This window comes from Sorex araneus, chromosome 5 (genome assembly GCF_027595985.1).
Source record: "Sorex araneus isolate mSorAra2 chromosome 5, mSorAra2.pri, whole genome shotgun sequence".
Lineage (NCBI taxonomy): Eukaryota > Metazoa > Chordata > Mammalia > Eulipotyphla > Soricidae > Sorex > Sorex araneus.
Genome location: NC_073306.1, coordinates 120143638 through 120155350, shown reverse-complemented (window position 1 = coordinate 120155350; position 11713 = coordinate 120143638). Strand labels below are relative to the sequence as shown.

Here is an 11713-nt window from a genome sequence, read left to right as displayed (position 1 = left end):
CTGCAACTCAGCTCAGCCCGTCTGAGCACCCAAGGCCAGCCTGCAGTGAGTGGGGACGGGGCACAGACATGGCGCTCGAGCCCTGCTCCTTGCTCTCGGCGTGAGGCATGTGAAGCTCTGGCTCCAGGCTATAAGCCTCGGAGATAAGCCCCCGTTCCACACAGCCATGCTATCCGGTTCTTCATCGTCCTGCTGCCCAGAGAGGACAAGAGATCCAGATGGAGCGACTAAGGGACAGGAAGTTGAGGGAAGGGGACAAGAGGGCATGACTTGAGTTCAAGGCCCGAGGTGAGGGAGAAGGGCGGTACTAGGTACCATCAACAGATTCTCAATTAAAGATCTGATTTATTCAAATATCTGAAAACATTCTACAATGGAAACTGTTATTAGAAGCCACTTTCACTGTGCTACGCATCGTGCACGTTCTGCCGTGACTGTTTTCAGAAGACTTGAAATGCCACTGATGGCTTTTAAAAAAGTGAGGAAGACAATTTAATGTTTCATCCAGATCCCGAAGTGCTTCCAGTTAGTGACAGCTCCAATCAGCAAACTGGCGTTTCATGAAGTATCCGAGAAAGGGTCAGCGATGGCAGGTTCAGAAACGCTTCCCCCAGAGGTGGAGATTCTTTAAAAAGGTTCAGGTCGCAACCCGTGCAGAAGACACTGGTGTCCAGCACACTGGGTCCTGGTCTAGGAAACATGGGTCTTCCAGGCTCCACGTGGCTGGATGCCCCGGTAATCGCATTTCTGGGCTGTAACTGAGAGTCCTTGGGACGGACGGGGAGCAGGTGGGGCGGCACCCCATCAGTCATAGTGGATGGCCGTGTAGAAGATGATCCAAATGACCTGAGAGGAGAGAAGCACTGGTCAGTCTCCTGCGTCGCAGTCCCCATTTCACTCACGACAGCGGTCAGAGAGGAGCCACGGCTATAGGACAGGCCGCTAGGGCTCTCAGGAGTAAGCCCTGTGCACAGGTGAGGCCCCCAACCCCCACCAAGAGATCAGATAAGAATGCATGCTGGTTAGGAGTGAGTGGTAGGACATTTCCCTGGCACGGGGCCAACTGGATTCCATCCCCAGCACTCCATATCGTACCCTGAGCCCCACCAGGGATGAGCAGCCCACCCCCAAAGAAAGTGCATGCCAGAACTAACCAATATATTAATCCGCTCGGAGGAACCTAAATTTTTTCACTGTCATCAAGTTGTCCCTAATAGAGCCCACAGCCCACCTGCTGCCCAAACCAAACACTGGAGCAACAGATGTGGAAATGAGGGTCCCAGAGTGGCCTACAGGAACAGGAGCGATAATACAACAGACAGGGTGTTTGTCCTGTGTGAGCTAGGCCCGGGTTTGATCCCCGGCAACCCATAAGGTCCCCAATCATCACTAGAAGCACTCCGAGACTGCAGAGCCAGGAGTCAGCCCTGAGCAAGCCAGATGTGGCCCTACAATAAAAGGCCTGTCCTGCCAACAGGTGTTCAGATGAGCAACAAACCTGAGAGCCAGGCCACATCACTTCATACCGTCACATTAAAAAGTAGAGGTTTTCAAGCCCAGCTGACCTCTGCAATCTTCTGGGCCTTTCAAATGTATCTAAGACACTGAGGCACCATCTTCCATGCATCTGATTTTGTTCTGGACCAGCATCTGGATATATAGGGTACTGTAATTTTTTTTTTGGAAGGGCGGGGGCTGGAGAGGCAGTTCAACGAGCCAAAGTACATATTTTGGGGGCTGGAGTGATAGCACAGCGGGCAGGGCGTTTGCCTTGCATGCAGCCGACCCGGGTTCAATTCCCAGCATTCCACATGGTCCCCCCGAGCACCGCCAGGACTTATTCCTGAGTGCATGAGCCAAAAGTAACCCCTGTGCATTGCCGGGTGTGACCCAAAAAGGAAAAAAAACAACAAAACACCACAGTACATGTTTTGCATGCAGGAGGCCCAAGTTCAATCCCTGGTACCGGATGGTTCCCACGTACTGCACAGTACAACCCCTAACACACACAAATGTATATTTGTGTACTGCACATGTGGCAGTGCACAGGAGCTAATCCCAGCTGAGCTTGGACACACTCCTGGGAGTGCTGGAGATTAAACTCAGTGTCCCCCACGCAAAGGATGTGCTCTGGCCCACCGAGCTGTCTCTCAGTCCACCAACAGGCCTCATGCAACACAAGCGCCCTATCTGCTCTCTCTCCAGCCCCTGACAAATAGATTTCTAATTGTTCCCCAGCTATTTCACATGTGCAGCCACGGCTGAGAACGGGGTAGACTTACACACGATGGAGAAACTATATGCAATGGAATCACACTCTAAGTAGAGCCTTGGAGAAAGGCTCTAACCACAGTCTAGTCAACCAGCAGGATCCTTCCCACTCACTGATGCCAGGTGTGAGGTGACGCGACAAAACCTGGTGTAAAATTATCAGCCGTACATACCATGAACAAGGCAAAAGACGTCATAAAGCCTTCTTTTGTGAGTTCCCACGTGCCGCCATACTCTTCCTCATCTATCTGCAGGTAGTTGCTGAAGTAGAGGTACAGGACTCCCGCATTGATCAGACAGAATCTGCAGAGGGAAAGACAAACACCAAATGCAAACCTAAGTGCAGAGACTCCCACCACAGCTGTGAAGGTAGCCACCGTGGAACTGTTCACAGGACAGCTACGGTGCAGGAGAATGCTCTCAAGGGGGTTACCTCCTTAACTAAGCCAGAGACTGGATTTTGAGGGTACCGGGGTACGGGCCACATTCAGTAGTACTCACGGGGCTCATGGCTCCGGGCTAGGGTCATTCCTGGATCTGTGGTGTCTGCGATCAAACCAGGGCCAGCTCATGTGGTGTAAATGCTGTTCCTCCTATACCTCTCCAACCCCAAAGCTAGAGACTTTTTTTGGGGGGAGGGGGGCAGGGGGAGTCCACACCCAGCAGTACTCAGGAATCACACCTGTCAGGCTCTGTGGACCGTATGGGGTGCCAGGGATAGAACAGAGGTTAGCCACATGCGAGGAAGTGCCCTGCTGGTTATGCTTTCATCGAGAGCTGGAGCTTCATTTCTGCGCCACACTCAGTGGGGCTTACTCCAGGCTGTGCTCAGGGATCACTCCTGGTGGGGTCTGGGGCAGGGCACCACACGTGGCATCAGTAGTGAACTTGGGCCGGCTGCGTTCAAGACAAGCACCTTACTCACGATACTATCTCTGATCCCCCAAACCCTGGGATGTGGCACAGCTGCAGAGTTCAGGACTTGCATGTTAAGGTCCTGGGTTTGGTTCCTGACACAGCAACACACGCAAGGTGCAATCCAGGCACCACCAGCTGGGAGGTCCACACAGGAACAACATGACGTCCGCTGCCCAAAGTTCCACTGAAAAACCACATCACGGACTGGCAAGAAAGCGCCAAGAGCTTCAGTGCATGGGCTGCACGTAGGTTCAAACCTAAGCAGGTTCGATGCCCAGCACCACTCGGTCCCCTGTACACAATCAGGTGTGACACCCCCAAACCCCCACCAGAGTATGGCCTCAAAACCAAAACTCTTAAAAAGTGAGTTGGAAAGATAGCACAGAGGCTGAGACACTTGCCCTGCACCCCACTGACTCTGGTCACCACGGGGGGGGGGGGGGGGGGTCACTCCTAGGAAGAGCCAGGAAAAGCCCCTGAACACTGCCAGGTTCCACACACATGCCCCGCCCCGCCAATCAAAATCTTATCCTAGCCGAAAAGATTCAGTGACCCCAGGTTTGATTCTAAACCCACGTACGGTCCCTCAAACACCACCAGGGGCCACTCCTAAGCAAAGAGCCAGGAACGGCACCTAAGTACCACCAGGTGTGTGTCCCGCCCCCTCAAACCTACCCGAAAAAATTCAGTCAGAATTTCAGCAAGACAGTAAATCTCAAACACACACCTCGAACTTTCTCAACGGTAATGTATGACCCTGATTCAAGGATCAAGGGGAATTCATTGTAGTTTAAAACATTTCTTTTCCCTCTGTTTTTTGGGCCACACCCCACAGTGCTCAGGGCTTACTCCTAGCTCTATACGCATGATCACTCCTGTATTTTTTTAATTGAATCATAATGAGATACACAGTTACAAGGTTGTTCATGACTGAATTTCAGTCATATCTTGTTCCAACACCCGTCCCTTCACCAGCGTACATTTCCCACCACCACTGTTCAGGGATCACTCCTGGGGGGCATCCAGAGACCATATGGGGGGCTGGATCGATAGCACAGCGGGTAGGGCATTTGCCTTGCATGCAGCCAACCCGGGTTTGATTCCCAGCATCCCATATAGTCCCTCGAGCACCGCCAGGAGTAATTTCTGAGTGCATGAGCCAGCAATAACATGTGCATCGCTGGGTATGACCCAAAAAGGAAAAACAAAACAAAACAAAAAACCGAGACCATATGAAGTGCCAGGGATCAAAGCTGGATTGGCCATGTGCATGGAAGACTCTACCCTCTGCACGACTGCTCCAGCCCCAGTGTCAAACACTTTTATTTATTTATTTATTTTGTTTTTTGGGTCACACCCGGCGATGCACAGGGGTTACTCCTGGCTCTGCACTCAGGAATCATTCCTGGCAGTGCTCAGGGAACCATATGGGATGCTGGGATTCAAACCCGGGTCAGCCGCGTGCAAGGCGAACGCCCTACCCGCTGTGCTATCACTCCAGCCCCCCCAGTGTAAAACACTTTTAAACAGCCACTCGTGGCACCTGTTCATCTGCGCCAAGGTCCAGGAGGCGGCAGGAAAGTCACTTTTCGAGAATACAAATCCCAGCAGAAGCAGCATTCAGTTCTCAGGCGTACAATGGACTGGAAAGAATCTCCGGCAGGGAGCTTCGGTTCAATCCCCACTACCACATGGTACCCGTTGAGCACTGCCAGGAGCACCCCTTAAGCACTATGCCAGGAGTAGCCTACCAGCACTGCCAGGTGTGTACACAAATCATCAATTTAATTATAAATTAAATTTTATTAAGAAGTTATTAATGAGACCCAAGAAAATGATCTTATCCCAACAGGCCCTCACCAGGTGGCCCGAGGGTGAGAAACGGCGGGCAGCTCAGGCAGGAAGTAGGGAGCAGAGGCCAAAACCAGGTAGGGGCGATCACCAGACAGATGCAGGAAAGGGGAAAAGCCACCATGTGCGACCAGCTCCGAGGACAGAGGAAACAGTGCCAAGCAGGGCACGATGGGGCAGGACTCTCCCCAGCACCCAGGTGGCCGAGAAGAGCACTGCACCAAGTCCCGAGGGAGCCACACTTCAGGTCTAATTCAACAGCTCAATTTTATCATTCTTTGTAAAGCCACTAGAAAACGACTGGGGGAAACCACGTCACGTCTGGAGGTCCTAAGCATTACATTCAGCAGTTCATGTACATTTAATTTCCACATCACTTTCACAAGAAAAGCACTTTCACTGCTTCCGTTTTCATGAGGGGGAAACTGGCCCAAAATGATGCCATGTGAAAGGGACGGCCTGGCTCTCAGGGACATGCCCTCCGGGAGCAGAGGCCCCGAGCACAGCCCCAGTGCCGGCGTCACATCGTGGGAGGCGCCGTGCCGCAGAACCACCCCGTCCTCGGCCACGGAAGCAGCAGCTCTGCTGCTGGCGGTGAGGGACGCCCTTTCCAAGAGAGGCAGCCTTCGACCACGGTGGAGGGCAACAACCCCAAAACACGGAAGGAAGGAGGGGAGGGAGGGGGGAAGGGGGAAGGGAATAAAGGGGAAAAGGAACTGACAAAGTGAGAGGGCAGAGCTGGAACCCAGACCTGCCTTTTGTTTTCGGGCCACACCAAGCAGTGCTCCAGGGGACTCTGGTGCCAGGGATGAAATCGGATCAGTGAGGCAAGCGCCTAAACTCGTTACTATCTCTCTGGCCCTGAATCCAGCATTTTACTTTTTCCTTTGGCTTTTGGGCCATACACCAAGGTGCCGGGGGAGAGAGGGTCCTCTTCTTGGGGTACTTGGGGGTAGGTGGTGCTAGGGCTTGCGCCCATTGCTAGAGCCTTAACCTCTATTCGCTCTCCAGTCCCTAATTTTATATCTGGGGGAGTAGGTGATGGGAAAATATCTCAAAGGGATGAAGTCTGCACACTTTGCATGCAAGAGTTCTGGGTTTGATCCCAGGACCCGCTGGTGCCCCCAGCAATGCCCAGTGTGTCCCACTCCCACCCCCCACTCAATCCGGGAACAATATTCGAGTGGTGGTAGTCCTTGCTATATTAATCCCATATCAGATTGAAAGAATCCCTCAATTATTATTATTATTATTATTTGCACAGGGTCCCACACCCAGCTGTGCTCAAGGCTTACTCCTGGCTTTCTGTGCTCAGGGGCTACCCTGGAGGGCTGTGAGGTGGGGGTGGACGGGAACGGGTGGAATCAAATCCAGGCCGGCTGCATGTATGGTACCATCAGTCTGGCCTCAATCCCCAACAGGCACGTGGGCTCTTAGCCAGTATCTCTCCTAGACCAACGGTCTAGAGGTAAGATGGAAAAACTCCTTGTAGACCATCTTTCCCTCTCCTGTGGCATTTTCCTCTTGTCTGCCATTTCTCTCATACAGGGTAACCACATTTTAAAAACCGCTCTTTTATAGGAGCTGGAGTGATAGCACCCAGCACCTCCCTAGTCTAAGGGATCAACAGATTTGGCTTATCATTGACAAGGGCAAACTTGTATTCCATTTGAGAAAAACAGGCCTCTAAAGCTCACCCACAATTTTTCTTTTCTTTTCTTTTTTTTTTTTTTTTTTGCTTTCTGGGTCACACCCAGCGATGCTCAGGGGTCATTCCTTCATCCCTGGCTCTACACTCGGAAATAACTCCCAGCAGTGCTCGGGGGACGATATGGGATGCCAGGGATCAAACGGAGTCAGCCTCCTGTGAGACAAATGACCTACCCGCTGTGCTATCGCTCCAGCCCCTTCACCCACAATTTCTATCTTGCTGTCTTTTTGGGGGGGTTGACACTCCTCGTGATACTCAGCTTGGCACTACTGTGGGCTACCAGGGCCATCCCAGTGGAACTCAGGTGAGCACGTGGTGTCAGGAATGAAACTCAGGAACTCCACAGCCAGGTCTTGCTCCAGTCCTTCCAGCCATCTCACCACCTCCACAGTCCTATCAAAGTAACACCCACAACCTCTTGCTCAATCTGGTGAATATACAGATTCACTTTCAGTGCCAGGTTAGAAAGCTGAGTCACATCAAGGGCTAGGATCAACTGCAGCTGCCACTGTCCAGAAAAGCAAAAATTTAACATGGGGGTCCAACCTCTACTTTTCTTTCACTGCCTTTAAATGCAGGGACCTGAAAAAACGACCCTCAAAGCCAAGATTCAACACATCCAGCAGAGTGGCCCGCACAAGGAAATGGTGATCGTGTTCAGAAACTCCTTCACTTTCTGACCCGCCACAGTCCAAAGGTCACACGAGTACTAGAGGGGCAGCCACCAACAGGCACTATGGCAGACCCGGGTGGCAGGGAGATCCTGGTGGGACGGAGCACATGGCTTAATTCCCTGAGCACTGCTGGGAGCGACAGAGCCAAGTGGGGTGACCAGGTGTGGCTCCTCCCCAAGACAATAAAACATGGCCACCTCTTGCATGCCAGTCACTTTAGACCCATGAACAGAAAAGAGGTTGGCCAATCATTCAGGGAAGGAACAAATATAACCGAAGCTGTTCCAGACATGTAATGCCTTATCACAAACAAACAAACAAACAAAAATCATTAAAATCAGACCCAGATCAGGGAGTTGGCTCCAAGCATTGGAGCACTACTTCTGCATGCTGGGGCTCGAGGTCCCATCCAGAACACTGCCCTTGTCACTCTGAGCACCAGGGGGAGTAACCCCAGCACTGAACCAGGAAGTACCCCCAAACACTGGTGCAGCTCATTACACCCCCAAATTAACAGCAAAAACCTTTTTCCATTAAAAAAGAAAAGAAAAACCTGTTTGAAAAGAAAACAACAAGAAGACACAAGACATACAACTTACCCTGCTATTCCCAAGAAACCTCGTAATGGCAACACTCCCCAAATGACACCTAGGACCACAGCAATGATCTGCCGAAACCAGTAGATGACATCTAAAAACTCATCCTGTAGGAGAGAGAGAGCGCACACATTACTGACCCGGGGGCCACGAGGAAAGCCTCCCGGAATGAGAGGAACAGGAAGGCATCCTGCGGAGCCCATCTTCCAGGGCATTCTCTGCCCAAGCAACGGCACTGGGGTCTAGCTCCAAACCTGGCTTCCGGGTTCCAAATTCCAAGTACAAAAGCCACTCACTCGTGTTCTGTCTTTAAGGTCGCCCCCCGCCCCCACCCCCGCCGGCAGTGCTTACTCCTGGCTCTGTGCTCACTCCCGGCGGTGCTCAGGGGTCGGAACCAGGGTGGGCCTCGGCCCAGGCCAGCTCCCTGGCCGCCGTGCTCTCGCTCTGGCCCTCCACATACACAACTCCAGAGACAATCGCTACACTCGCTTTTAGGAGGCGCAAGGAGAAGATACAGGGACTCGTGCGCAGCGAGGCAGCCGGCCGCAGCCGTGGCCCTGGCCCGGGCGGCGCGGCGGGGCCGGTGCCCGCAGCCCCGGTGCCCGCGCGGCCCTTCCCCGGGGGCGAGATGACACAGCAGCCGGGGCCGGGAGGGCGCCCGGCAGGGCCCCGCGCGGGGCGGCCCGCACCTTGTCCTCCCAGGCCGCGTCGCTGCGCAGCGCCTTGCTCCACGCCGACACGCGGAGGGCCCCGTTGGCCAGCTGCGGCGGCGACGGCTCCTCCTTCCGCCGCCCGCCGCTCATCCTCCCGTCGCGCCGCCCGGGCCGCGGGGCCTGGGGCGCGCGGGCCGAACCGGAAGGGGTCGGGGTCAGGGGTCGCGGGTCACGAGGCGCAGGGCGGCGGCGGTGGCGGCGGCGGCTCCCGGCGGCAGTCTCGGCTCCCGGCGGCGCGACCGCAACTGCACTCGCTTCGGCCAGGCGCCCGGCGCGGCGCCGCGGGAAAGGGGCGGAGCCGCACGGCGCCTCCTCCCGCCTCCGGACGTGCCCACGCAGCCAATCAGCGGCCGCGCAGCCGTGCGTGCGCGCGCCTGAGCGGCCGGTGCCTCCGCGCAAACGCGCTCCGCGGGGCGGAAGTGACGCGGGCTCCTGTCAGGCTGGCGCTAGGGTGAGAGGGAAGGGACAACCGTGCCGGGGAGGCGGGGGCAGGGCCACCCCGCCGGGACGTGGCCGCCAGGGGGCGCTGCGGGGTCGGAGGGACGGCGCCCGGGCCCCCCAGCCCCCTGCCGTGCCCCGCGACGCTGCGACGCGGCCCGGGCTAGCCCGGCTCCTTGGCACAGAGGTTCTCCTGCGGTTCCGTCGGGCCGCCGGCGCCGGGAACCCCAGAGGGTCACTCGCCAAGGGTGGGGAGCGCGCCCCGCAATGCGGAGCGGGAGGAGCGCTACTCGGGGCCAGAACAGTGTCACCCTGCTTCCGCCCTGGCACACAGGCAGCCACACACAGACACACACACACACAGACACACACACACACACACACACACACACACACGACCCGGCCACATACACATACACACCCAGCCCGGCCACATACATACACACACACACACACAGGCAAACACACATAGACACACACACACACACACCCGACCCGGCCACATACATACACACACACACACACACCCCGACCCGGCCACATACACACACACACACACACACACACACACACACCCAACCTGGCCACACACACATACACACCCAGCCCAGCCACATACACACACACACACACACACACACACACACACACACACCCGACCTGGCCACATACACATACACACCCAACCCGGCCACATACACACACACACACACACACACACACACATGCCTAGTTTCCTTGCAACTTCTCACACACACACACCCTGCCACAAACATAGCCACCCTGCTTCCACCCTGGCACACACACACACACACTCAGAGCCCAGCCCTAAATTCTAAATGTCTGGGTAGGGGTCCATATCATTTTGGCGGTGTGCGTGTGTGTCATTCAAGGGACTATTCCTGGCACATGTGCTGACTCAGTGCTGGGGAAAGGGATGGGCATTGCGGGGTCCACTCCCAGTAGTACAAGAGGACCCTTGTACCGCTGACTGAGAGCCTTCCATCTGCAGGGTAGGCCCTCTCGTTCAGTGTTTTTGTTTTGGAGACACACCTGGCTATGCTCATGGGACCATATGAGGTACCTCTGGTTGACCTCTGGTTGGTCACGTGTAAAGCAAGTACCCTACCCATGGTACCATCACTTAAGCCCCTTCAGGGGTCTTTTTTGGGTGGAGGGGGGATGTAGGTTTGGGGACCACATTTATCTGGGCTTCGGGGCTGCATCTGGCTCTGTGCTCAGGAGTGAGCCCTGGCACCTGCTGGGGGATCATTTGTGGTGCTAGGGATGGAACTAGGATCAGCTGCATCCAAGGCACACGTCTTCCCCCTGTACTCTCTCTCGCTGGCCCCCACTGTTTTGTGGTTTTTTTATTGCAGGGGGCTGGGGCCATGGTTGATTGCATTGAACCACAGCTGGCAGTGCTCAGAGCTTACTCCTGGCAGGGTTTGGGGAACCGTATGGGTACAGAGGATTTAACCTGGGCCCACCAGTGCAAGAAAATCTCCTTAGCCCCACACCTTCTGCCCTCATAGTTGTTAACAGGACCTCCAAGTCGGAGCACTGTGTTATGCATTAGCCTGAGACCAGGGAACATCAATATAGGCAAATTACAGAAACAGCAAAGTAACTCGTCCAGAATGACTAGTACCTGGATCCAGTTGTATGTCTTAAAGAATATCAGCAAGGTCAGAATATCCTTTGTCGGGGCCTGGAGCGATAGCACAGCGGGTAGGGCGTTTGCCTTGCGGTCGACCAGGGTTCAATTCCCAGCATCCCATATGGTGCCCCTGAGCACTGCCAGGAGTGATTCCTGAGTGCAGAGCCAGGAGTAACCCCTGTGCATTGCCAGGTGTGACCCAAAAAGAAAAAAAAAAAGAATATCCTTTGTCAACATTCACCTGTTGTTCTCCACTTTAGGTGAACATAAAAAATCTCTTAGAAGGGCCCAACTGATAGTACAGCAGATTGGATGTTTGCCTTGCACGTGGCTGACCTGGGTTTGATTTCTGGTATCCCATATGGTCCCCCAAGCACCACTAGGAGTAATTCCTGAGTTTTCCTGAGTGCAGAGCCAGGAGCAATCCCTGAACATTTCTGTGTGATCCCTATATATACACATATATGTATATACATACATAAATGTATATATGCTATATATACATATATGTATATATATAAATGTATATATGCTATATATACATATATGTATATACATACATAAATGTATATATATATATTTCCCCCAGAATACCATAGCAGGTGACCACCACAACCAAATCCCAGCATCCTGGGTTTTTGTTTGTTTGGGGGGTTAGTGTGGGTTCACACTCAGCCGTGTTCAGGACTTACTTGTGGCTTTGTGTTCAAGGATCATTCCTGGAATTGCTCTGGGACCCATATGTGGTGCCAGGTATCTAAACAGGGTCTGCTGCATGCAAGGCAAGGGCCTTACCCGCTGTAGTATTTTGCCAACATCCTGTTTTAGTGGATGAACTTGGGCCAGACCCCAAAGGCAAGACGCGCTACAACAGAGCTTAC

At 54.0% G+C, this 11713-nt stretch overlaps 1 protein-coding gene across 1 annotated transcript; it reads right to left on the bottom strand.

Annotated features, from left to right (window-relative positions):
- Positions 1-656: 656 nt before the first annotated feature.
- Positions 657-9028, bottom strand: RAB5IF (RAB5 interacting factor). The gene is made up of 4 exons (XM_055140436.1): positions 8711-9028; positions 8025-8128; positions 2445-2574; positions 657-846 (listed from the first exon to the last, which is right to left on the bottom strand). Exons 1-4 carry the CDS (start codon positions 8822-8824, stop codon positions 805-807), a joined length of 390 nt encoding a protein of 129 aa, XP_054996411.1. The 5' UTR covers positions 8825-9028; the 3' UTR covers positions 657-804.
- Between the last annotated feature and the right edge of the window lie 2685 nt (positions 9029-11713).

Coding starts and splice junctions, on each gene's coding strand:
- RAB5IF (XM_055140436.1), bottom strand. CDS start 8,824: ATGAGCGGCGGGCGGCGGAAGGAGGAGCCGTCGCCGCCGCAGCTGGCC. Junction 2,575..8,024: donor GGTTTCTTGGGAATAGCAGG/GTAAGTTGTATG, acceptor TTCCCTCTGCAG/ATTCTGTCTGATCAATGCGG. Junction 847..2,444: donor CGTCTTTTGCCTTGTTCATG/GTATGTACGGCT, acceptor CTCTCCTCTCAG/GTCATTTGGATCATCTTCTA.